We start from the raw sequence: 26,961 nt of genomic DNA, 5'->3' as shown, positions 1-26,961 counted from the left end.
ATAACTAAAATCACTTTTAGATCACCACAAATGCTAATGATAATGTTACAAAAAAAAGTTCAAAGTACTTCTGAACTAAAAGAGAGCTTGTAGTACTTTACTTCTTCAAAAAGCACTTTAATGATTTTTCAAGAAGCGTTTAGATTTTTATTGAAAAATTCGATGTGTTTATAGAGGTGAATCCTCGCCGGATCTTCTTTGTGAGGATCCCTGAGATCCTTCAATCACATCCGTTCATCATATATCGTGCGGCTAGTTTTTGTCAGGTATTGTTTATAGTCAATTTTAAATTAAAAAAATCTCTAATTGAAGACTAAAATATTCCTCTCTAGTGTTTCTCTAGGAGAGTGGCGGGACTGGTAATTATGGCGTTGGCCGTATAATTCTGGATGCTTATGCTCGATAACTTGTGAAGATCACGGCTGGGAAAGTGGATTGGGTTCGAGTGGATGATGGTTCGAAGGTTACTACGAGGGAGAAAATTCGTGGGTATTATTGGATAAGTTTGCAAGTGGTGCAGCGACTGATGGAGGATATGGTGATGAAATTTGCAAATAGATTGGCTCTTACTTTGGAGGAGCAAGATTAGTTGTTATTAATGACAAGGTTAGTGTCTTGCTCTGCACCGATAAGGCATTTCTGGTTGGGAGAGTGCTCTCATGCAAGGTGTTTAACAAAAAACAATTTAAACGCCAGATGTTGAATCTATGATGCCCCAAGGCTAGGGTTACGATAGTGGAGATGGATGATGGGCTATTCTCGTTTGGGTTCGATAGTGTACGAGAACGATTGATAGTGCAGAAAGGAGGGTCATGGTTGTACAATGGTGCTCTACTGGTGTTGGTGAAGGCGAACAACTCGGCACATCTTGCAAGTATTCGTTGAATTTGTAGGAGTTTTGGATTCAAGTGAAGGGATTACCCCTTGCGTATATGACTCGTCACATAAGGCAATTCATCAAGAACCATATTGGAGCGCATGTTCTTACTGATCAGAGTCAAAAAGTGATATCTTTGGAAGTATATTATGCATTCGAGTCGAGATCGATATTACAAAGCCGCTACGACGAAGTCTTTTGCTATCGTTCCAAGGTACAGAGGTGGGGATTGATTTGCGCTATGAAAAACTCCCAATTACGTGTTTTATCTGTGGGATTATTGAGCATATAAAGGAGCAGTGTGTAAAGTTCAAAGGTAAGAATGAGGATTACCTTTCAAAGCAGTATGGACGATGGTTCCAGAATGATGTGTTGAGTGATAACTATCGGCGACCATAAGGTAAAAGGTTTAGGTTAGATGCTTCGCAGGGATGGTTCATGATAGCGCCGCTGCATGTAGTGGATGGGGAAAGTATGAATGATATTACAATGGTAGATCAGAGAAAGCTAGAGGAGACACTAGTAATGGCTGCCGGGGGAGGGGGTTAGTCAAACAGCGAGATTATTAGGGTGGAAACAGATGATACCATAATCAATGGGGACATTAATATTCCTAATTTGAATGTTAAGGTTAACCCGGAGGAAACAGGGGAAGATGCTATGGCAGTTATGTCAACTCAGCAAATCCCGTTAGCTTGGGAATGAGTAGGGTTGACCTTGTTTGGAATTGATTTGAATGCACCACCAGTTGTGCATGGGGAGACTAGTTAAGGCCAATCAGCTTTAACGGTGGTAGGAATAGGCAATGAAATCAACATGAATGAGATGAATTTGAATGGGCCGAGGGGTGGAGATGCGGTTATGTTGGGCCAACTTGTAGGCTTGTTGAGGCATAATGTGGCTTTTGGGCAAAATAGAGGGGGTTCGGTTGTGCCAGTTGATGAGGATTCGGGGCTAAGATTAAACCCTTTCAACCTCATGCCTATTATTAAACACCATCAGAGAACCAAAAAAAGGTGACTACGAAGACGTGTCGAGAGGGTTGTGTCGACCTCTTCTCAGCCTAGTGTAGGGGATCATGAAGTTGCATAAGTACATGCATTAGGGAAACGTGGGACTTAAGAAGATGAGAACAGTGTGGATCATCGTGGAGGACAGAGAAGGTTGCTTAATAGCTCGGTGCTTTCTAGTTCATCGGCGGAGGTTGACAAGGGTTAACCCACCAGTAGCAATGAGTTGTTAAAGTTGGAACTGCCAGGAGCTTGGGAACCTCCGGGCAGTTCATGCACTCCAACATTTAATATCTATTCAACATCCCATTGTAGTGTTCTTGTGCGAGACAAAAAGTAAATCTCGTTACATGGACCGGTTACGTTTAAAGCTAAATTTTTATCGTAGTTTTACTGTTAACAGCAGAGGTAATTCAGGATGTTTATGTGTTTTATAGAAGAATAAAATAAATTTGTGTTTAAGATCCTATTTCTAGAACCATGTTAATTTTGATGTGGGCGTTCCAGGGGATACAATGTGTTGGAGATTTACTGCTCTATGGATTTCCAGCCACTTGTAATAGATATAAATCTCGGAGGTTGTTGGAGACTCTTGCTAACAATGAGAACACCTTGGGTATGTATTGGTGATTTTAACGAAATCCTCCAAGCCAACGAGCAGGAAGGGGGCAATATTGGATGGGATAGGCAAATGGAGGGGTTCCAAAATGCGGTGAACCATTGTCGGTTGGTTGGCCTTGGTTTCTCAGGAAATAAGCTTACGTGGTTCACGAAGAAAAGGGGTGGAATCAAGGTGAGGTTGGATCGAGCGTTGGGTAATCAAGAATGGATGAATTTATTCCCTCGTTTTAAGGTGCAACATTTAAACAAATCTTTATCTGATCATATTCCGGTTTTGCTTAATTGGTCGGGACGCACACCAATCTGAGGTAAAAAGCAACTTCGTTATGATGGCATATGCATGAGGGTTGTAATGAAGTAGTATAGGATAAGTGGAATCATATTGTGGAGGGCTGGCCAATGTTTCAAGTTACAGAGAAGATTAAGATGACACGAATGAAGCTCAGTAACTGGGCCCGTAGCAATGCCAGGTCAGGGCCAAGAAACATTAGTGAAGTGGAGGACAAGCTTACGAGTTTGTTGGGTCAGCCATTCACAGAAGAATCTATTGATCAGAAAAATGAGCTTATTGGAAAGTTGAATAGATTACTTGAATAAGAGGAGCAGTTTTGGAGACAACGGTCGAAAAAGAATTAGGTTAAACTTGGTGATCGTAATACTAAGTACTTTCATCAGAAAGCTAATAGGAGGCAAAAGCGTAATTGTTTATATGGGTTAATGGATGATAATGGGTGTTGACGTGAGGACCACAGTGGAATGTAGGAGGTTGTGGTGTCGTACTTCAAAAAGATGTTTAGCTTAAGTGGGGTGGCGAATTTTGAAGACATCTTATGTCATATCACGCCTTCAGTGATGGAGGAGATGAATAACTATCTTGATAGCCCATTCACGGATGAGGAGATTAAAAATGCTGTGTTTTAGATGCATCATACGAAAGCACCGGACCCTGACGGTATGTCTCTAGGTTTCTATCAAAAACACTAGGGGGTGGTAAGTACTGATGTTTGTAATGGGGTTTGGTCTATGCTCATATCTGGTCAAATCTTATGGAAAATTAACTATACCCATGTCACGTTAATCCCTAAAGTCAAGGACGCTAAGTTAATGTCACAACTATGCCCTATTAGTTTGTGCAATGTTTTGTACAAAATAGTGGCGAAAGTGATGATGAACAGGTTGAAGCTTATCCTTCCACGCGTTTGTTCCAAGGCGATTAATTTCTGATAATTACTTGGTAGAGGCTGAAATGGCTTATTATATGCATAAAACGGTCATTGGGACTCAATGGCTTTATGGCATTGAAGTTGGACATTAGCAAGGCATACGATCATGTGGAATGGAAGTTTCTCGAGGCTATGATGCATCGCATGGGGTTTTCGGATAGGTGGATCCGTACAATCATGTTGTGTATTACAACGGTGACTTAGTCTTTTAAGTTGAATGGAGACTCATTGGGTTATGTGCATCCTGAAAGAGGTATAAGACAAGGGAATCCGTTATCCCCTTATTTGTTTGTTACGTGTGCAGAGGGATTCTCGGCATTATTAACAAAGGCCGAACTTAATGGAGATTTGCAAGGGATAAAGGTTTGTCGGGTGTCTCCTAATATCCACCATGGTAAATTTTGAGAAGAGTTGTGTTTCTTTCAGTCCCAATATTACTAGTTATGACAAGCAGTTACTAGCCAACTGTCTTGGTATGAGGAGAGTGGAATTTCATGATAATTATTTGGGATTGCCGGTATTAATTCCGAAGTCGAAAAAGGAAACTTTCGCGTATGTCGAAAATGGAAAAAGTTGCAAAGTTGGCGAGGTGGAATCCTAAGTAGTGCGGGTCGTGAGTTATTGGTGAAGACGGTGGCTCAGGCTTTACCTCTATACTTTATGCAATGCTTTCTTCTTCCCAAATTGTTTTGTGAAGATTTGAATGTGATGATAGCTAAGTTTTGGTGGAGTGGGAACCCGGGTAAAAGGAAAATACGTTGGCTTAATTGGAGGTACTCGTGTAAGCCCAAGCATGAGGGAGGCCTTGGATTTAAAGACCTTTATGCATTTAATTAGGCTTTGTTGGCTAAGCAAGCATGGCACTTTCTTCATGATCTAGAGTCTCTTGTATTCCGTGTCTTCAAAGGTTGTTATTTCCCTACGGTTGATTTTCTTGAAGCGAGGGTGACTTCCAATAGTTCATATGTTTGGAAAAGTATCACAGTTTCGAGATTGGTGCTTCAAAAGGGACTTCGGTGGCAGGTGGGTAATGGGAAGAAGGTTTGGATATGGCAAGATAACTAGGTGCCAAGGGAGTCTTGTTTTCGAATCTTGACCCGGCCATTAGTGTAATGGGTTGTTGATGCCACGGTGGACAGATTAATTTGGGCGGAGTCGAAACAGTGGAACGTTCAGTTATTGAATGAACTTTTCTCCCCGGAGAAAGTGGAGCTAATTAGAGGGATTCCATTAAGTTTACGGGATATGGCTGACCGTAAGATTTGGCATTATGAACGACATGGGAAGTTTACTATCTGAAATGCCTATCATGTCTCACAAAATTAATTGGCGTTAGTGCTGAAGGCGCATCTGGATCCTATTCTTCTTCTAACTCCAGTGGAGATAAATTATGGAAGAAATTATGGAAAGCCTGTGTTCCAGGGAAGGTGAAAATTTGTGTTTGGTGTGCATGCTTGGATTCTCTGCCTACAAAGTTGGAACTTTGCAAACGGAGAGTGTTGAATGAGGAGATGTGTGTAGCTTGCAGTGGCCAAGTGGAATCCACAAAGCCTGTGTTGTGAGATTGCAATGTGGCAAAAGCGGTGTGGTTTCGAAGCTTGGGTATAAGGGTGGATACTGGCCAGAGAGTGTTTTTATGCATTGGTTAGCCAATCTACAGTTACAGTGTCCTACTTCAGGTTTTGAAATATGTTTAATGTTGATTTGGACCTTGTGGAAGCATAGAAATGAGGTACTCTGGAACGGCAAGTCGTTGCCTCCACTCGAGATTGTGCTCAAAGCCGAGGGTTAGATGCAGAAGTTCCATAAATGGCACAAGATAGCAAATAAGAAGTTTATCTGAGAAACTCAGACGTGGATGAGACCTACAAAGGGTTGGGTTAAGTACAATTTTGATGGAGCATGAAGTCAAAACAGGAACTAGGGAAGTTTAGGGTGGTGATCTGTAACCATTTGGGTGAATTTGTTGCCCCTGTTGCAAGTCTGATTGAGGGGTCATGTTGGGCTTTGCACGTTGAATTCATTGCAGCTCGACGAGCTGTTTTGCTGACGAAGATTCTAGGTATGATGGAGGTGAAGATTCATTTTGAAGGAGATGCTAGTTTGGTGCTGGCAGCCATGAAAGGCCAAAAGGATGATTATTCAAAGTTCGGCCCTAGTATAAATGATTTGCGCTGTTTTATTACGGAGTGGTCGATTGTGTTGGTTAGTCATATCCAGCGGGAAGGTAATTCGACGGCGCATCAGCTTGCTCGTATGGGGATTACTAGTGCTCATGAGGCATTATGGTCTGAGGAGCCTCCGGATTTGATCTGGGATATTCTTTTAGAGGAGGGATTGTAAACTCATATCTATTGTTCATTTGAGGATAGGTCTATTGTTGTGCTAGACGCTCGTTTCCTTCAACCGGGTTGAAATCCCCATCAAGGTTTTTATCGAGACTCAATATGCACACTATCCTTGGTTTGTACGTATTCTGATTTACTTAATGAATATCGTACCTTTGCTTCAAAAAAATAAAAAATTACAATGATTTATGACCGCACGATGTACGATGAACAAATGTGATTTGAGAATCCCTGGGATCCTCATAGGTGTTTATAATAGAAGTGCTTTTAAAGAAGCATTTCCAAACAAGCAAAAGTTATGATAGTTTAACATTAATTCTTCTTTAATTTCTAGCTTATTCTTTTCTATAATTAGTACAACACTTGGACCACTCATTGTAATTCATTACTTGTTGCACCTATATATATTGGCTGTGGTTATAGCTATGAAGTTATACCATGCAATCTCTCTAGTTAATTTGTACCGTCAAAGCCGCCCTGCAATTTATTAATTACTACTCTTTCGGACCACATTGAGATCTTCTGCATTCTTTGCAGCAGCTGGGTTATTTTCATGAGCTTTTACCATTTTCTCACAAGATGGGCACACCGGAGGCATTGTAGCCTTTGGAATCTGAATGTACAATGGTGATGTTCCGTTCGCATTTAATGATTTCAACTCCTGCAACTCTTTCTTCAACCTTCGATTCTCATCACTTAGACTTTCACAACATTTCTTTAAGAACTCACAGTCTACTTCTGTTTGCTTCAACTTTGTCCTGTGATGCATAGACATCAGTTAATGGGCGTTGCCTTTTGAGAACATATATAACATGTCAAATTGTTTGATACGAGAATAATTTCTATTTATGAGTCACCTTGCTCTTCTGTTCTGAAACCAAACTTCAACTTGTCTTGGCTTCAGATTTAATTGCTCAGCAAGTGACTGTTTCTGGACCTACAAATTTTGGTTGAAAATATAAATTGAACAAACTAATAATAATATTAAGAAATTAAATATATAATAACAGTTCTTGACAAAGCAAGCCTTCAATCTATTTTCTTTATCGTTTTCATTAACCCTTATGCTATGCTGATGAACCAATCTTCATGACGAAGTTTTGAAAATAAAATTAAAATAGAACAGCTCCCCCTTATGCACTTGAGTTCAAATCCCCTTTCTTATAGTTTTTATATAAATTTAAAATAGAATATCGTTTATATCTAAAATAGAATATGGTTATATCAGATGAAAGTTTAATACGTACCTGATTAAGGGTGTTATGCCGGTTGAAGCTCTCTTCCAACAAGGTGGACTGCTCTTTTGTGAGCCTCAGCTTCTTTCTCACACCATTTTTGTTGTTCATGATAACACCCTTGTTATTGGTGTGATCGATGCTTCTCTCATAACTCTCTTCATCTTCATCCATGGTCCTCACGCTTGATCCATTTGGAATGTGATCGTCCAAATTAGGAACCTCCTGTTTCGGGCAAAGCGCAAATGATAGGTCCAAGCAAACCAGAGGATTATCCTTCTTCTCTTGCCTTGAAGCATATTCACACACACCAAGCCCTAGTTGGAGCTTTGTGTTGCATGCTTCTTCAACATCACCCATTTTTGAGAGAGAGAGAGAGAGAGAGAGGGAGAGATGAATATAATTGTGAAATGGGAGGGGGAATAAAGGGATATTTGATAGAGATTTTATTATGGGAGTTGAATTTCAATCAGTTATTAGTCCTAATAATAATTTTGATTGAGGAATTACTTACACCAAATGACCCGTTTTAATGTACTAATGCAAAGTAGAGTATATAATGGAAGAAAGAGTAAAGGAAGGCGTTAAAAGTTTGACTCCTATTAGGAAACCCAAACCTCCTTCAATGCCATATGTTTGACTACAGGAATTCCATGGCTTAATGATTTTTTTTGAGCTTTTTTTTTTCTCTTCCACAAAGTTGACTTTTCCTCGGAACAACAATATCTACGTCCACTCTTAAAAAACAAACAAAAAGAATTCATATCCAATAATTTGCAGAATTTTGTTCAACTATGGAACCTCTCAAACAGTGAAAAGTGAAAGCATCTTTCCACGGATTTAAAAGAAAAAATCAATTGAATAAAAAATCGTTTAGCAATTTAATTACCATCACTATGTCACCTTTGTTTTGGTTAACTGACTCACTGCAAGGAGGATGTTTGAAAATGACATCCAAGGCTCGTTTGGTATTTAGAATTAGTATAAATTATGTAACTCATAGAATTTAAGATGTATTAAAATGAAGGAATAAATAAATTTTTATTTTGTGGCGATTAATATGAAGGAAATTTATTTCTTATAATCTCACTATGTTGGTGGGGAATAAAATAAATAAGGTTTCTAAGTAATTCATCTTTTACTTTCAAGTCTAAACAAAATTTATAATTTCTTCATGAACCCTACACCCTAAAACCAATCGTAAACAGAAAAAGAGTCCTTTATGATTTAATTCATTCTAAATCTTCGTCATTGAACTACATTGCTTATAGGAGGACATCGCACATTTCTTAGAGTCTGAACATCCTCCTGAAATACAATATCGGATCATGACTTTCTTGTTATGGGCTATCCTGTAATGTAATGCAATAGTTTTAACCATTTAAATTTTATATTCCTATTCTTTCATCATCTTATCATGTAATATGCGTTTTTTATTCAATTATTTTTGAAGATCTTATAAAAAAATGCATAATTGCATGATAAAGATGAAATGATGATGGTGAAGAAAATCAAATATTGCCTCTTACTGTTGATGTATTTTCTAACATGAAAGAAAGATGTCTGTAGATATATATACAATAATCTTAAACATGGTTAGCCATTCCAACAGAAAAGTGCGGCATTAGTTAATGGCGGAATACAACTGGGAAGGGCCTTTCTTTCACGTGGTCACGGATCTACACGCAGCAAGCAGTATTCTGTGAAATTAGGGATGCGCCAATGAGCCTAACTTTTAAAATTATGATGATATCCAGTTAGCTAGGGACGGACTGTATATGTACTAACTAGGGTTACTCATTAAATAATTGTGATTGTGATGTACACTTTGTAAATGGTAATATCATTAATCATTATCTCGACAGATGCATGCCATATAGTATGTACTAATCAAAATGTCATTAGACACACAAAAATGATCCCCTAGTTGACAACCTCTCTATAAAAGTAAATCTTATCAGTGCGAGCATATTCTTGCCTCCAATACCATCCCATTGGCATTATTGCAACTTCATTATCACTCATCACTCTCCACATTTAAAAATTAATACATTCAAGACTCTGAAAAAAATAAGTAGGTGGGTAAGAGGTTTGTAGCACAGTTAGTTAAAAACATTAGCACTTATTAGGGTCGGTCTTGAGGGTAGCCGGAGTAGGTGGGCCGCTTCCCCAACTTTTATGTTATTATATATATCTAAATTAATATTATAAAACGTGTATGTCCAAATAAGAAGTTTACAGGATTTGAGTCTTTAAGTCTTTGAGTCTTTGTTAATAGAGTTTTGTTAAATGTGCAATTTACATTTGACTCTGCAGAATGAAGTTTTCCGAAATTAAAGTTCAATCTTATCTTCGATCAACTATGTCACAAAAAAGATTCAATGGGTTGGCTATTTTATCTACTAATTAGCATATTTCTGTCTAAAAACGTTAGACGTGTAGTACTTAAGTTTAATTTTTTATGATATTTGTGAGAACACGATTTTTCAAGGTTGCAATAAAGTTGATCGGAATACAGTTACCTCAGCTGGATCAAACGGAGCAGTTGTGCCACTATTACCTTGTTCCGAGGCAATAAGCAAAGTCCGAGCGACTTCGCTAGAATGATTATACTTATTTTTCAAGACAGAGGATCTCATCCAATATAAAGTCATCCAAATCCCCTATAAGTGTTAGAGTTCCAAGAATCTAGGAATTGGCGTGTGCTGTAATTAATCACAACTCATAAGAGGGTACAATATCTACTTCAAAATATCCTCTAGGGTCCTTCCAACTTAGAACAAGGATTCCATCCTAAAAAAAAAGTCTCTCTCTCTCTCTCTCTCTCTCTCGGTTGGTATAAATACACCCATCTAGGGTTCGTCTCTAATAATGTTATCTTTGTACTCTAATTCTCTTGCCTACTGCTTGAATCTAAAACTTGCTTACTAAGTTAAACGTCGAAGAGTCTTTGGCCAGCACATTCCCCTCCTTCTTATGCTTGCTCATAATTGTTCTCTGTTTTCTAGGTTACTCTGATTTGTACCTACACCATCTGAGGTGATGCACACATTTGGTTCCAACAATTGCTACCTTGGTGTACAACATTGGCTCGGTTGTTACGAGACATTGCCTCCTCTAGTGAGAGTCTTGAAGAGCTGGCCCGGCTAAGATCAAGGTCGTGGTTCTTCATGAGTTATCGGTTAGTGTTTTCAACTTCTATTATTAATTTTTAATAAAGTAGTTAAAAAGAAAAAAAAATTACTTGTTTAATATTTTTGAAATTGGCAGCATCACTATGATCTTCAGGGCCTCAATATTGATAAGACCAAGTATATATACAAGATGTTCTCCGGCAAGTCCACTCAGCAGAATAGCGACCTCCACAAGCATTATGAGAAATAGGAGGATCCAAATATTGCTCTAGCAGCTAGGTGCCCCCAGGAGTTGGTGAACTGCCCTGAAGATTGGACGTGGCGCTATGGCCATCTTCAGGACGAAACATACCTCGTAAATAAAATATATATTATTATACTTTAATAATACTTAGTAATATTTCAATAATATTTTAATTTTATTTCAATAAATTTTTTTAATATATGCACTAATACGTACTTCCTTTGTTTAACAAAAAAGAGAGAAGGCCAAAGCCATAAATAGGTCGAAGAAGAAACTTATCCACCATTCCGGCTCGCGATGCTTCTCCTATAGGATAGAGGAGTGACGTTAGGTAAGCACATATTTATTTTAAAATTTAATACATTTTAATCTCTATTAAACAACTAATAACATATTTGTTAACATTCTTTAAATTGCACGCGGGATCAAAGTTTCTTGAGATTGACGGAGCAGCTCCATGTAAGTTTAAGGCAACTTCGCAGCTTCCCCAGACATCTCGATCGAGGCTGTCGTTCTTGCCCAAGATGTGGGTCTTCACATCATGACGGACACCTTGATCAGAGCCTTGGTTGTAGGCCAGAGAAGGTTTATCAGGGCATTGTGACACACCCAGACCCAGAATGTTCATCTGGACTCCGAATCGAGCTGTGATGGCCGACAACATAAAGTTGATGAAGCCATATAGTGTAGTGATGTGGGAAATACGAATAAATTTAAGCCTAAAAGTGACTAAACGCAAGAGTGCGCATGTGAGTTGAATTGAATCCAATTCACACATAATGTCAGAGCATAAGTAAAGTACATCAAAAGTAGGATAAAAAATATACCATCAAATGTACTCTCTTATACCAACATTTGCCAAGAATCCTCGTTGACACAAAATCTTTGCTACTAAAACTTGAAGGGGCGAAAAACAAGGGTGAGTGGGCCTAAAAATAAAGCTTTGTAAAACCTTTTAATAACCCCTCACTGTAAAATAAGTATAGTTTCTAAATATAACATACTATGTATAATATGAAAATACTTACCGTAGCCAACAATATGTTAAGAATGCAATATTTCACAATAATTCATAAATAAACACATAACGTCTAATAATTACAATATCTCTCATAAACAACATATCATATCGAGTGCTCATCAACATATGTTGATACACAAGTTCATGCAAAGATATTGCGACATGAACATGACTGAGTGTAACAATGATTTACGCTCTAGTACTACAATCACGTGAAGACTAGCACTATGTGCATCACATACGAGTCCTAATTGCCTATAGCAATCTATGATAGAACTGGCACCTACAATGGATCCAAAGTGAGTCTACCATGTGATGTGAACATACACGTGAAGCCTAGCCCTAGCCCAGATGAGTACTACCACCAGTGTAGCACACGATGAATAGATAACGTAAATATGATCATGCAACGGTAAAGCGATAATTCAAGTCGACATAATACTATTCAACGATTGTAAATATAATTAAGGCATCCCATAGAATTTATAATGATCTCATAAATCTCATCATTATGACATTGCTTATAAACGTTAGTTTAATTATGGCATCACGTAGAAAATGCATTATTAATATGTATGGAAACTAAATGAATATATATACCATATAAAAGACAACACCCACTCATAGATACTTACGAGGTCGCAACCGTTCGAACTAGGAAAGCCAGAGTCTTCGATAGTAATCGCACCTAAGTATAATATTGGGACCCATTAGTAAAACTCAATTAAACTGATTAAATTTGGAAAAAAAAAAAAAAAAAAAAGCACGGATTTTGGAATTAGGGCGTTGAAATACACTAAGAAGGGTCCCAAGCAATTTTCGTAAAAATCAACGATCAACCAAAAAGTTAACCGAGCCACCAAGCTGATCAACTACATTAAAACTTTGGAATTTCATTAAATGAATGCCAAAAAAGGACTCGAGGCATCGAAATTAGCGTAGAAAGGTTTTCAAGAAAATTTTGAAAAAGTCAACACAAGTCAACTAACAATCAACAGGAAGTTAACAGAATATTCCTCCAGATTCCTAAATAAGTCCGGGTTAGCCGGTTCGGATCCTTTTTCTTTTGTATCGGTTCAGGTTAACCAGTTTAGGCTTGTAGGTTGCACCTGCCGGACCCAACGAAGAAGAAGATTGGTTTCTGGGCATTTTGGTCAGAAAACTTTCCCGACTTCGTTTAGCTTCGAATCTCAACCAAAACTCACCATTTAAATACCAGAATGAAGTTAGGAAGGTAGGGGATTCGAGTTATACCACGAGTCCTTCATCGAAAAATTGGGGAGACTTTTCTTGAGCTATCTCTGCGTCCAAACAACACCAAAGCATCGCAAACATGTCCTAATTGTACTCCTAAACACGATCTACGAAGATTTGAAGAGTTTTCGAAGCTTACCTTTGCCAGGAATGGCGAGAAATCACTAAAGAAACTTTTGAACAGTGGTGGTGCCACTATGCAGAGAGAGAAAAGAGGAAGAGAGTGGCCACGTCCAGGGCTTTTGGGTGTGTGAGTCCGTCATCGATTGCCATGGAAAGAGTTCGTGAAGGTGGTGCTCGCCGGAATGGCGATGGGGGTGTGATGGTGGTGCTATGTGATTCCCAGAGAAGGAGGGTGAGCGACGGAGAAAGAGCTAATAGAGAGGGGAACGAGAAAACCTCAGGCAAGAGAGTGTCCGAGAGATAGGAAATGAGGACACGTGGTGAGAGAGGAGAGTTTGGGTGAGATGTGGATTATTACAGTGTGATTTTAACCCTGTTAAGTTTGGATTATTACTTCTCTGCCACTATCCGGGAAAATATATATACACTTTATTTATTTAGTTCTTCCCTTCTATCTTTCTCTCTTGCTCTTCTCCCTGTGACTCGGAGGACGACGACGGCGAGCTATTTCCGTTCGAAAGCCGTCGAATCAGACCTCATCGTTTTACCTATCGTCTCCCTTTCATCTCAGGAACAAGAGCCACCCGTTGCATGCCTCGATTTGTTATGGTTTCAACGAGGATTTTCAAAACCTCCTCAGAGTTTTCCCACGTTTTTGCGACTATTCCGGTGAAGATCGGCGTCGAGGTTCACCTCAAACTATTCCTCAGTACTTAAGGTACCTTCTGCATCTATTGCATGTAAAGATATGCTTCAAATTTTTTTTTCAATATAATTGGGTTTTAGTTAAGTTTTCATAGATTTTTTTCCTTTAAATTTCTAGGTTGTGAACAAATTTTTGGGTTTTTTTTGTGTGATTTTATCTGAAAGTTCTGGTTGGCTTGAAGGATGGTAAGAATCCCCACCCCCCAAAAAACAAAACTCTCCTCTTTCTCTCTCTCTCTCTGAACTCTTGTGGATATTATATTTTGTTTGATTGCAGAGTTTTTGGTTCTTAAAAATTTCCAATTTGTTTTATTTGGTTTCCTCTTAATTTTATTTATGATTGATTGTTGCCTAAAAATCTATGGAGGGTTTGCTCTTTTGATTGTGGACTAAATGATTTGAATGAATTATGATAATCTCTTTAACTTTAACTAGCTTAATCATGTTCAATTAGAAGCCCTAAGTTTTCATGTTGGAAAATTATCCCCATAAGATCTGTATCTTAGTAGTTAATTCATTTTGGACCCTTGAATATGAGTATCAAACGCTTCATAGATGGCATTGCAACTTCCAGTTCATGTTGAAAGCAGAAAGTGCTTTTGCAGATTTCAATGCTTTTTTTGTCATTGAATACCTTTTGCAGGTTTGGCTTTTCCACTGCAATTTGGTGTTTTGTATTGGGCTCTTAGCATAAGTTAGTTATTTGTTGCACTTGTCTTATGATTATCTGGTTTGATATCAAATTATCAATATGTGTGATTTTTTTTAAATTTTCTCTTATATGTGCTCACTTTCAATGTGATGTGAAGCAGTTGGCTCATTCATATGGATGTTTCAAACAACATGAAATGCTGTCGGACATTTGGAAAGTTTTCAAAGAACCTCAGGTTGGTCTCTCTGGGCTTGCAAAGGTAACAGAGCACGAAATTGAACTCACTACTCTTTTATTGATGTCTCTGTTGATCTATTTATTTGCATTCTAATGCTCATCGCGTACAATTCATTTCGTGTTGTGGAGTGGAAATCACACTGAAGTTGACAATTATAAAAGGTTATTTTGGAATAAGCCTCATGTTATTCTCTTCCTAATGTTGTGCTTGGTGTGTTCCATCCCGTGATATTCTCATATTGTTCTCTTCCTAATGTGGGAATAAGCCTCAAGTTCGAATCCCCTGTCCTGTGATCAAATAACTGGACACAATTGACATATTCCCAGTGATTAAGTTGCAACTTGAATGTTTTTCCTGCCTACTTTTTCTAACTTTGGGTGATTTATTCTGCAGCACTGTGATTGGGATGACTATGATCATGTAAGCACCAAACATGCATCCTCTCCATGTCTCTGTATAAATAAACTGAAAATTTTATTTCATATGTACCAATTTATTATTGGGATTGAATTTTTACTAGATATTAGTATGAGGAAATTTATATACGATGAACTTTGTAATTAAATTACTAGCTTTCGTATTAATTTGTTATAATTAATATGGAATGGTTGGTTTCAGGGGCCAACTGAGAAGGAACAAATTTAATCACCTTTTTCAAATGTTTAGTTTTTAATTAACAACTCTTCTCCTAATTCTTTTCTTTGACACTTTTAATCTCCTTTTTCGATTTTGATAATTACCCAGATGAAATTTGTGATTAAATTTTGTTGGATGTTTTAATTTAATGTAATCTATACTTTGTGTAAAATATGCAGGGGAGTTCAAAGTGAAGAGGGCAAGCATAAATTAGGCTTCTGTATCTCAATCTGATTGTTTGTAGATTTCGTACGATTTTTAATAGGGCTATCTATGAAAGTTTGAATGTAAATTCCGTGTTATGTTTGGTACGCGCAGGACGGAACGGGACAGTTGTTCCATTCTTGCGTTTGGTACACGCTGGATGGAACAGAACCAAAAGATTAAATGACTAACTTACCCATGCATCATATGCCTTACAATAAGCACTAGAAAACCCCAATTAATTAAAAACCAGAAAACTTTCAACAAGCTATCAGTCCCAGATTGTCTTGGATGTAAGCTGCATAGAGGTTAAAGGCAGGACCAGTAATTTTGTGGGCAAGTTCAGGATTGAACACAATCTGACTTCGATGATCAGTCTGGTCGAAGATAATGAAATTCTTCGGGCAGATGCTAGAGGTTTGAAATTCAACACCATGGAAAGGTTTAACGTTTACTTCTTCAATTCCAAATCAATAGTAAATGCCCTCACTCTTCCACAGGAAAAACTAAATGGAAACAAAATACCAGAGTTAATCAAACATTATCCAACACTTCGCACAATAAACACACAAAGAAAACCCAATTAGTCCAACGAATCAAAATTTCAAAAAAAATGAAGACTATTTCATTAGTTTAACAAAGCAAAAGCTCATTAGTCATTACTAAACTGGAACCTGATCAAATCACAACACAAAAATCAAATTAAAATGATTTATTAATTTGAGCAGTTTCCTAGCAACATAAACGGAAGCTAATTACACAGAAACACTAGAAAACAGACAATCAGCAGAATTAAAAATTACTTGAACAATTAATCCCAATTCAAAACCCTAGATTATGAATCCAAACCAAACTAGATCATTCATTATATCATATCATCCAATGAAATCATCAGGAACTACCTCAAAATCAAACAAATCAACCTTCAAGCCCCTTAAAAACCAAAACCCAAAAAAAGTTACAGCAGAAAAATGTAAAGATCAAAACTTTGAGAGCAAAACCTAGGGTTTAAGGAGAAGATGGCAGATTAGAACCAGATTATCAATTGCAGAGGATCATATAATATTGTGAAAAAAAAAAAATGAGATTGGAATTGGATGCAGAGATCGAACTTGGAGATGCAGAGCTTAGAGTTCCACTCCTTCAGGAAGAGAAAAGAGAGGCTACGGGAGAGGATGAGGAGGAAGGTTGCGAGATACCTGGGAGATGCAAGCGGCAGAGAAGAGGGAAAGAAGGCGATAGGGTTTTGTTCTGCAATTTGGATGGTGTAAATATTGAAAAAGATAAGGGGCATTTTTGTCTTAAAATGCTAAAATTTTGTGTTCCACAGGCGTAGAATGAGTCGTTCCAGGGGGAGGCGGAACGAAAAATCAGTTAAATTTCGTCCCGTGGGACAGTGTGTTCCACGGTTTTTGGGCACACCAAACATGGGATGGAACACCTCGTCCCACTATGCTCCGTTCTGTTCCACGTACCAAACAGTACCTAAAGTAAAGGAAATGAAATGATTCGCCACACAAAACAATCAACGACAAATTACCTACAGTTTAATAATTTTTAATTTTCTGAACAAAAATGAAAAAAATGTCCTTGCGCTAATGTTTACACAACAACAATATTCGTTGCGCAAATACCTACCTAGGGAAATGCTTTCGTCGCCATTACTTCAAGTCGACAACATATTTCATGATTCTAAATCCTGCACCACGAATCACTTCGTTCCTTAAAATTTAGTGTGACATACAATCCTTCGTGTTTGTAAATCTTGCGCCATGAAGGTCTTCGTCCCTTAAAACTTAGTGTGATAAATATCATTTTCATTGAGCAAAAGTGTTTGCGTGACGAAGATCTGTGTCTTCATCGTGCAAACCCTAACTTCACAAGCCTTGTGCGATGAAGCATTCGTCGTGCATTCGTGCATTCGTGCAATTTTTTGGGTGACGAAATTCTTCTTTGCGTGGTAATTGTAAAATGTAGTAATGTGATAAACATCTATTAAATAGTTAAGTCGATTTTGAACACATAACAAACATTTAATGAACAAATGACAAACATGTAATAAATTAGTAACGTCACAAGGACTATGCATTAATTTAAAGAGGAAAATTCTTCAAATACGCAGATCAATATTCTCCTCATAACCATTCCCGACCCATTTTTCCTTAACCACTACTGAGTTGACCCTCATCACTCGTGGATTGACAATTATGGAAGACCACCATAAAAAAAACCCATGCAGTAAAAAACGTTTCATAGCCTTGAACACTCTCATCAGTCTCTCAAACATCTTTTCATGATCTCGTGTTGCGGTCTACAATTTGCGTGCAGTAAAAAACCGTTGAACACTCAATTTTTGTACGATCTATTTGATAACTATTTCGTTTTTTATTTTTTTTTGTTTTTATGTTTATCTTAGAGATAGAGGGATAACATACGGAAGAAATGAGGGGTTTAGACGAGTCGTAGAGGAAGGATATATATAGGGGTATGTTATCCACACACCTCATTTTACTTCTCACACACCCTTGATAATTTCTGTTCGTTGATCTTTTTCAATTCATTTAATCTGACGGCTAAAAATTGAAAAGGTGTGTAAGAAGCAAAATGGAGTGTGTGGATATCACACCCCTATATATAGTGGAAAATATATAAAGGATAATAGATAAGAAGAGGAAGACACAAAATGAAAACTAAAAACCAAAATTATTTTAAGTTGTTTTCAAATTAAAAATTTTATTTCCAATTGATACTTAGTTGTTTGTTGCCTTCTCTAATCACCCATCTTCATCCCTTCTTTTTCTATGTACTTTCTTCATATATCAAGCATAAAAAGGTGAAAAACAAAAACAAAAAAACTAAATAGCAATCAAGTGGGTCCTGAATTTTTGAAAAATGAAAAACATGACTGTAAATATGAAGCCGACAACAAGGGCCAGGGATTGCATTTGACAATAATGCCATCATCACAGATTGCATCTTGAATGAAAGATGCCTTCAACATCGAAATATTGGAGAGAGAGAGTGAGAGTGAGAGTGGGGGAAAGCAGCCAAAGAGTGACATGACCAAAATAAGGAAGTTATTGGTGAGGACAAAACATGGATAATGATTCAAGCGTGAATGGCTTTGTTTGACATGAAACGTAAACGTGAATTTCAGTTTCTTCTCTTTACCTGCTCTGCAACACAAGAGGGGGCGAAATGGACTTTACCTTCCTGTTACAAATTATTAGAGCAGTTCCACTCCATCCTTCTCCTCTTGCCTTTCTTGCATATTTAACTCCCTTTCTCTCACATTTACTTTATCTCTAGCTTATTCTTGCTCATAGGATAAACTTTCTTGCTCTATAGTCAGTGCATGTTGGCGAGCCAATTTGTCAACTAATTTCGAATAATCATTATTCGAACGCCTCCCTCTTGTAGCTCTTTTCTTAGCAGCCTTCTTGCCTCGGGATCTCTTGGGTCAGTGCGACCGATTCAATTGGGGCTTCAATGGTGACTCTTTGGTAGTTGATTCATGTAAAGGAGTGTCGTTCAACACAACTTCTAGACCAGTAGGAAGAACTTTGTACTTTGGAATATGCTTCACATTGTTCTAACATTCGTGCCTTGTAAATGAATCTTCTTCTACATGTTGCACCCTCCTCTCATTTCCCGTGACCGGGTCATGACTAATCAGCACCCGAGTCTCAAACAAAGCAATGTCTTCTCCAATCAACCAATTTGCCTTCTCACTCTTTTTTTTTTTTTTTAACAAAAGGATTTAGAAAGTGGAAAACAAATATAGGAGATTGTAGTAAAAATAAATATTGAATTGTAGTGTGGTATGGGGAATGAAGAAGATGGTTAGGTATTTATAGAATTACAAAAAATATTTGGTATATTTTTTTATTTTTTTATTTTTTTTACCATTGGATTAATCTTCGCCGTTGATTTCCATACTATTTGGAAATCAGACGCACCTAGTTGTGTGAAGTGGCACAACAGTAAAGTGTTCAATTTTTTTACCACTGAAAATACAACGGTCCTGACCATCAGACTGTTGAAAATCCAATAGTCTATGTTAAGCGGTTTAGAGAGTCATTGGACTCTATCTGCTTTTATTTGTCTCGGGGCCCGCCATCCACTAGCTGATGTCATGCTGACGTTGTGCAACATCAGCAGGAGCAAACCCTTGTAAACGTTGGCTGCACAACGAACTTGGTGAAGTGTGACATCCTGCATCACCCAGGGGAGTGATCCTTAAATGTATATTCTCATCCCTACCTAGCACGAGGCCTTTTAGGAGCTCACTGGCTTCGGGTTCCATAGGAACTCCGAAGTTAAGCGAGTAGCACGCGAGAGCAATCCCATGATGGGTGACCCATCAGGAAGTTCTCGTGTGAGTTCCCAGAAACAAAACCGTGAGGGCGTGGTTGGGGCCCAAAGCGGACAATATCGTGCTACGGTGGTAGAGCGGGCCCGGGAAGTGGTCCCGTCCGGGCAGGGATGTGACAATTTGGTATCAGAGCCTAACCCTGGTCGTGGTGTGCCGACGAGGACGTCGGGCCCCTAAGGGGGGTGGATTGTGACATCCCGCATCACCCAGGAGAGTGATCCTTAAATGTATATTCTCATCCCTACCTAACACGAGGCCTTTTGGGAGCTCACTGGCTTCGGGTTCCATGGGAACTCCGAAGTTAAGCAAGTAGCACACAAGAGCAATCTCATGATGGGTGACCCACTGGGAAGTTGCTCGTGAGTTCCCAAAAACAAAACCGTGAGGGAATGGTAAACCCAAAGCGGACAATATCGTGCTACGGTGGTGGAACGGACCCGGAATGTGGTGGGGGCCCGGGCCGGGATGTGACATGAAGCCCACGAATCGCCCCCTATTTTTTAGGCTGTTGGAGCAACCCTTCAGAATTTTGGGCATATTTTTTTTTTCTTTTTTTTTTGAACAAACCATATTATCTACAGAGGGGGTGAGCTTAGCCTCACATCACAATAGACTAGCACTAATGTGGTTCAAATTTGCCTTTGGGGAGAATCGAACCTAAAAACTCTCATTTACAAGTGGAGAGGAAAGTAACTTGACCGTAGTACTAAGTGGTTTTTTTTTTCTTTTTGAACAAACGATATTATCCACATTAAGGGGTGAGGGGGTGGACTAAGCTTCATAACAAGCTAGCAATAATGTGGTTCAAATTTACTTTTGGCAAGAATCGAACTTAAGATCTTTCACTTACAAGTGAAGAGAAATACCGCTAGACTGTAGTACTAAGTGGCTAGAGTTTTGGGCAATTTGGCAGCCCTTACCTTTGCCTTTCTTCTCTCCACTGGAATTGCTCTTAGGCCACAAGTGAGTCTTCAAAGAGTGTATATTAGGAAACAGCATGGGACACACCTGTCTACGCCATTTCATAAACAACAGAATCACAAGCATGGGCTGAGACATGTTTCTCAGTCCCTTAATCAATAATTCTCTCTCCCTCTATCTCTCACACACCCACACACACACACACTCTCTCACACAATATATATCTATATTCGTTCTCCAACTTTTCGCTCCGCAAGTATATGAAGCTTATCATTCAGCTGCATAAACGATGAAATCCGTGTACATCGTTTTCTTATGCTTCCTTGTAACAGTTCTCTGTCTTTCTTCCCACAAGATCAGTACCGCTTCACGGACTTCTCCCCCAGGAAGACGACCCATGAGAAAATTAAGCATGTCATTGACCAACAACAAGGTTAAGTATCAAAAGTTCAAGGTAGGTTTTTTTTATATGATGCATAATGTTTTTATTCCAAGTTTTCGTGCAATTCATGAAGTTTTTCGTGATGGGACTTCAACTATTTTCATATAGGGTCCAAAATAGATCTGTTCCCAGTTCTCACACTGACCAAATTCCACTTGAAAAATGAATCCTGCTCAAGCTTATTTTCTTTGAACACAATGCATGAGTTGATAATCATAGTGTTCAGTCCCCGAACAGTCCGCTCAGTGACAGAAAACATAGTATTTTTATTTTCAAATTTGTATGCTGAAACTATCTGATTCTATTACGACAACTTTTTTTAAGTTCTTTTTTAGTAGATGATTGTGTTTGTCTTCTACTTTTATCCAAAATCATCACTGGGGTTGTGTTACATGCAGGTCGTTGATGGAGACGGAGAGTCAGAAACATCGAAGTTCCAAGAAATTCCAGTAGTAATCCACTTTTCAAACAGCAAGAGTGATTTAGACGAGCTTGTTTATCACATCGATTACCATGGAGTGACCACTCATCCAAATCCAACACCTAGACATCCCACACCATAGATCATTACTGAACCTTCTTGATTGAGAGTTATGCAGATATGATGTACTTATATGTGTCATGAAGGAACTCTTGATTAGAGTTGTCGTTACTATTGTTGCGGAATTCATGTTTCTTTTCATCATTTCTCTTTACCTACATAGCTGTTTGTTCACACGAATAAAACCCAAGCCAACAAGTGAATTATGATGTACCTTGAGCCATAGGTTATGGAAGAGCATGACACTTTAACCGTAAACTGGCTACATTACCTATAAATCTGGATCATTAACAGATGAAATCAGACTCCACTTTGAAAGAGCTAGCTGGTTCATTCCTGTCCATCAAGGGCTCACTCTGTCGGAACTAGCTGTAATTTAAGAACAGATAGGGAGTAGCGAACACGTGAGATAACTCATAATTCGCAATGCAGTGAAACCACTCCATTCATATATTGCTTTCTGGCCTTTCTATATTTTTGTAGCAGTACCTTATACCTCACTATTGCATCCTCAAATATCACTCACTAACCTAGATCTTAGCTGCTGAAATGCAGCTTCCACCTTGTCTGTATGTTGAATGCACAATCTCAACAAGTTTTTCATTCCCATCAAATACATAATCTGCTCAGGAGTCAGACTGCTTTCCTCCTCCGTGTTAAGAAACTCAAGCCATCCAATCCGTTGGAAAGGATCTTTGTTTTTCTGCACTGCTAATTCCACACTCCGGAACCCTACCAACAACTGTGACTCTATATTAACTTTGTCAATCAGCCGACAGGAAATGATTATTTGGTTCAAATCAAGCCAATTATGGATATGTGATTGCAAAAAAAAAAAAAAAAAAAAAAAAAAAAAATTGTAGCAACCAATCAAGCTGTCCACAAGGTAGTAGAATCAGAATCACTGATCATCCCAATTGCAGCATCCTACAAGTTAACAGATATATGATTAATAATTCCAGTTGAAGACTCGGAAGAAATATGAGCTTTTCTTTGGTTCTGGTTCCAACCTAAGAGCGCAACGCGAACAACTCCTTCCCACCTGTATTGCACAATGAGAACCAGAGTATGTCAGAAGTAACGAGTGCAGAATTTTTATCATGTCGTTTGAAACTTCGTAATTTTTCAAGAAATCCAAAAGTAAAAACTTTCTTTTGTATCATCATGTCATTCCACTTTGATCCAATATATTAGTAACAGATTTGAAACATTAGGAATATTGAAGTGGATTCAAACTATACCTTTGACCAGACGTTGTACACACATCCCATACCAGCAAATTAGAAACAGAATGATAATCAACTTCACTTTCTTCAATCCATATTCCACGTGAAACAGCGATGAACTCTGATAGTAATTATTTAGATTCAAAGTTCGAAAACCTAATATAATTTCCAGTAACTGTGTGCTTTGCTTTGTCTTATAGTATAAGCCAGCACACATCTTAGCCTGGTAGCAAACAACAATCATGGAGTATAATATGCACGCACATGTATGTGTCTGTCTGTGTGTATTATAATTGTATGAGTCTGCTTCAATATTATTAAGCAAGGCATGTCCGGGCATCATCTTTTCCATAGACATTGGGGTCAAAAACTTGTCTGTCTTTCTTGTTAATCGACACCATATGATTTGGTCACAAATGTGGATCAGCCCACATGCATTGTTCACCCTCCAGAACAAGACATTTCAAACAATAATCATTTTAAGCAGTCAAACAAGATTTTTTTTCAATCGATGAAGAAGACAATCATATCAAAATGTAAGTGAAAAGAAACTGAAAATATTTAGTGTAAGATTCACAAAATAAGAGGGGGAGAGAGAGAGAGAGACAGAGAGAATTTTGACTAAGAAAAATCACATATAAATTGAGAATATACCACCAATACATCAAATCATACCAACTTGAAACACGACCAATTGGCAATATTATGTGTAACCCAACTTCTTATAAGCACATTCAAGATCCTTCAATTAATTCCCCGACGTGGGATTTACACTCTCAACATACACCCTCACTTGTGGTGTCATTTAAGCCTACACATGGATAACACCTATTGGGTGATGTTGGGCACAACACATGGGCAACCTACTTTGATTCCATGCTAACACCAGAGAATTAAACTTCAACAGATCCAGAAGGGGGTTGATTTCTTGACAATTCAACAAGTTAATTTTGTGTTGCAGTTACCCAAGTGTTGTGAACCCCATGATTTTATAGACCAATAACTAGCTCATTCTGTTTGGTGACGCTTTTAGATCAAGTTCTGCACACAGAAACTGCAAGTGCCATCAACGACAGCGATATTGCGGAATTCAGGCTATAGAGAAGGCAACCGAAGTTCATGGTGCTTCATATAACCGATCGTTCTGCTTCTCCATCGGAACAGAGGATACAACAAAGGGACAACTAGTTTTTGTTTTTCACTGACTGTATTCCACCATCTTCTGTTAGTATTTCATGTCTCTGCAAACCTCATCAGTACCTTAAGATCCAAGCGACAAATGAAAAATGAAGCAATCTCCTTTAAATTACTAAAATACAATAATCCAAATAAAGTACAAGATTATGCAAAAGTGAATGCCATAACATGTGCGCGCGCGCACATTTGAAGGAAGGAGTTACTTATAAAGCATTACATTCAATTTTTCTCGGAAATTGGCTACCAGTTTTTAATCATTGACGATTCAATTTAAAGATCATCCCTATGCTTCTTGACCTCAATGCCGAGAAGCTTAGCCAGTTCTCCACTTTCGTATGCTTCAACCGTATCTAGAAAACAGAGCATTCATCAGCTACTAGCAATTTTCTTGGTGTAATCACGTTTCCCAGAAATAAAGAGAACAAAAGATTTTGAAAGGAAAAACAGTTACCATCGGAGCCCCCAATGTATGTCCCCTTCACGAACACCTGCGGTACAGTACGCCTCCCAACAAGCTCACTTAAAGCATCTTGTATGTCCCGACCATCAACTGAAAAGACACATTGCCATCTTCAATCAACAACTTACAATGGAATGGAACTTGCACTTGAGTATAGTACAGGCATACATATGCTAATATGCAATTTCAAATTTCAAACGAAACAGCACAAAGCTGTTGAACAAATTGCTTAACAGGCAAACTATTGTCCTGAAAGCAAATTCAAGCAACCCTATCACATTTGCGACTCAGCAATCCAGAAAAGCTAATCCTAACAACAAAATTTGGAACTTGTTGCAAGCTAATAGGGCACTTAGAAGATTGAATAATTAATGCACATCCCTAGAACTCGGAAACACATTTAGCCATTTTGAGATTGATTTCAACCCAAAAGTTAATTTGCACCAATCTCATATTTCAGCAACAAGCTCCTTACTTTCTATGTTTTCATGCACATTGTGTGAAAAAATCCGTAAGGCCTAAATGAAACATACTTCTCTCGTCAAGCTCAACCACATACGGTACTTGGTTCAACTCTTTGAAAACTGCTTTCGCCCTTCTGCAATACCTGCAAACAAGCCAAATAAATTGCAAATCAGAAAATAAAATAAGAGGAGGAATTCAATATATACGTTACACAAAAAAAGACAACAAAAAGTAAAATTTGCAGTATGTCCTTGTGCTTCTGACGAAATTGCCCTCTAAAAACCCAAATTTGCTGTATGTCCTTGTGCTTCTGATGAAAAATTAAATAAAAAACAAAGTGTAAATCCAAAATTACTTCTAATTGGTTATTTCATTTTTTTTTTTCCTCATAAATTCAAGCAATATTCTAATCTAATCTAAACTACGGGAAGTATGTTTCGATAAAATGTACCTCTAAAAACCAAAATTAACTTCTAATTGTTCATTTTTCTTTCTCTTCGACCTGGGTGATATTCTAATCTAATATAAACTACGAGAAGGGGAATTCGTCAATTTGAACTTGGGAGTTCTGCAATTGGCGATTTCTTCAAAACCCAGAAACTCATCAATGGTAACAAAACCGAAAACTCCTCATCCTACTCGGATCAATCGAAATTTCAACCCAACCCCAAATTCCAAAACATAAAAACTGAAAAATTAAACAAAATAGTAAATGGGCTGAATTCAAATCAAACAGATGAGATGTTGAATCAAAGTTACAAGAAATTAGTGAAAAAAGAACGGAAGAGAGTGGCACGACGTACGGGCAGTAGGACTTGGAGAAGATGGCGATCTTGTTGGAAGAGATGGTCTTCTTGATGAAGGCGAGGGAGTCGGCCGAATTAGGCGACGCCGATGACGATGCCAATGTCCAGAAGAGGGACGTCGCTAATACTAGAGCTGCTGTTGCTGATAGCAGAGTCTTGCACGACGCCATTAATGGTTGGGATCACACGCGCTGCTGTTTCTGAACTATTTGGAAGTCTACGTTCCGGGCGGGGATCTCGGGTTTCTACTGCGCTTTGGTGTAGGCGTCGGGAAATGTAGAATACTAACCTTATAATTCTAACCAAATTTATTGCGAATGGACCTAAATGCCCTCACAACAAAATAGAGTGCTATTGACTCAAACGCAGAAGTTGAAGGATTCAATTCCACCAATTCTTTTAGCGGTAAGCCGTCGAAATGAATTATCGTTAAAATCGAACCTAATATATCTTAATTAATAATAAAAAAAATAGCTTTAAATTATAGTATTAAGTGATAACATTTGTTTTTCTAATCCCTTTATCTTCAATTTACTCTTCTTTTCTTCCTGAATGTTTTTCTTCTTTTTTTTTTTGGTTGAAGAAGCAATTCTTCAACCAATAAGGCATAAGGCCATGAAGCAAACAGAAGGGTGCCCTTCACACCTAAAAACAGTAGCAAAGATAGAGGATACACCAGATGCCGCCACTAAGGCCACTAGCGTCATCCCAATTACCCAAGACAAAAACTCCCCCACCTACGAAAGACATGGTAGACCATCTTTGTTCAAAATACTCACAAACGAAGATGGAGGTGTCACCACCCAACCTAAACCGCACATCTCCGGTGACAAGTTTCTAGCGACAAAATTCGTCGCCATATTTGCCGATCGTGGAGACCACAACCAAGAGCATGATTGAAAACTCATCCTGACCTCCAAAGCACGAGACAGGATTGGGAGCAGTTCCCAATCACAACTCATAGAAGGGGAATTAAGATATTGAATAATAGTCTGAGTATCGG

At 38.2% G+C, this 26,961-nt stretch overlaps 3 protein-coding genes and 1 long non-coding RNA gene across 5 annotated transcripts; 2 read left to right on the top strand and 2 right to left on the bottom strand.

Annotated features, from left to right (window-relative positions):
• The first annotated feature begins 5,633 nt into the window (after positions 1-5,633).
• LOC137732804 (uncharacterized) lies at positions 5,634-6,074 on the top strand. The gene has a single exon (XM_068472071.1). It carries the CDS (start codon positions 5,634-5,636, stop codon positions 6,072-6,074), a length of 441 nt encoding a protein of 146 aa, XP_068328172.1.
• Positions 6,075-6,532: 458 nt separating this feature from the next.
• LOC137730796 (homeobox-leucine zipper protein HAT22-like) lies at positions 6,533-7,674 on the bottom strand. Its single transcript, XM_068469768.1, has 3 exons — positions 7,327-7,674; positions 6,937-7,016; positions 6,533-6,837 (listed from the first exon to the last, which is right to left on the bottom strand). The coding sequence occupies exons 1-3, from the start codon at positions 7,672-7,674 to the stop codon at positions 6,567-6,569; spliced, it is 699 nt and encodes a 232-aa protein (XP_068325869.1). The 3' UTR covers positions 6,533-6,566.
• A 5,881-nt stretch (positions 7,675-13,555) lies between these two features.
• LOC137732462 (uncharacterized) lies at positions 13,556-15,438 on the top strand. Of its 2 annotated transcripts, none has more exons than XR_011068341.1 (3): positions 13,556-13,808; positions 14,608-14,706; positions 15,079-15,438. It is a non-coding gene; the product is annotated as an uncharacterized lncRNA (long non-coding RNA). The 2 variants fall into 2 exon arrangements; XR_011068340.1 differs by having other exon boundaries at positions 14,608-14,682; positions 15,079-15,437.
• Positions 15,439-24,310: 8,872 nt separating this feature from the next.
• LOC137730978 (glutaredoxin-C4) lies at positions 24,311-26,235 on the bottom strand. Its single transcript, XM_068470006.1, has 4 exons — positions 25,956-26,235; positions 25,221-25,294; positions 24,679-24,777; positions 24,311-24,577 (listed from the first exon to the last, which is right to left on the bottom strand). Exons 1-4 carry the CDS (start codon positions 26,126-26,128, stop codon positions 24,498-24,500), a joined length of 426 nt encoding a protein of 141 aa, XP_068326107.1. The 5' UTR covers positions 26,129-26,235; the 3' UTR covers positions 24,311-24,497.
• Positions 26,236-26,961: the final 726 nt, after the last annotated feature.

Source organism: Pyrus communis, chromosome 4 (genome assembly GCF_963583255.1).
Source record: "Pyrus communis chromosome 4, drPyrComm1.1, whole genome shotgun sequence".
Lineage (NCBI taxonomy): Eukaryota > Viridiplantae > Streptophyta > Magnoliopsida > Rosales > Rosaceae > Pyrus > Pyrus communis.
This window is presented reverse-complemented; position numbering and strand designations above follow the sequence as displayed.

Coding starts and splice junctions, on each gene's coding strand:
- LOC137730978 (XM_068470006.1), bottom strand. CDS start 26,128: ATGGCGTCGTGCAAGACTCTGCTATCAGCAACAGCAGCTCTAGTATTA. Junction 25,295..25,955: donor TTCTCCAAGTCCTACTGCCC/GTACGTCGTGCC, acceptor GCTTGTTTGCAG/GTATTGCAGAAGGGCGAAAG. Junction 24,578..24,678: donor ATACATTGGGGGCTCCGATG/GTAACTGTTTTT, acceptor TCTGTTTTCTAG/ATACGGTTGAAGCATACGAA.
- LOC137732804 (XM_068472071.1), top strand. CDS start 5,634: ATGAAGTCAAAACAGGAACTAGGGAAGTTTAGGGTGGTGATCTGTAAC.
- LOC137730796 (XM_068469768.1), bottom strand. CDS start 7,674: ATGGGTGATGTTGAAGAAGCATGCAACACAAAGCTCCAACTAGGGCTT. Junction 7,017..7,326: donor GGCATAACACCCTTAATCAG/GTACGTATTAAA, acceptor CAAAATTTGTAG/GTCCAGAAACAGTCACTTGC. Junction 6,838..6,936: donor TTTCAGAACAGAAGAGCAAG/GTGACTCATAAA, acceptor TATGCATCACAG/GACAAAGTTGAAGCAAACAG.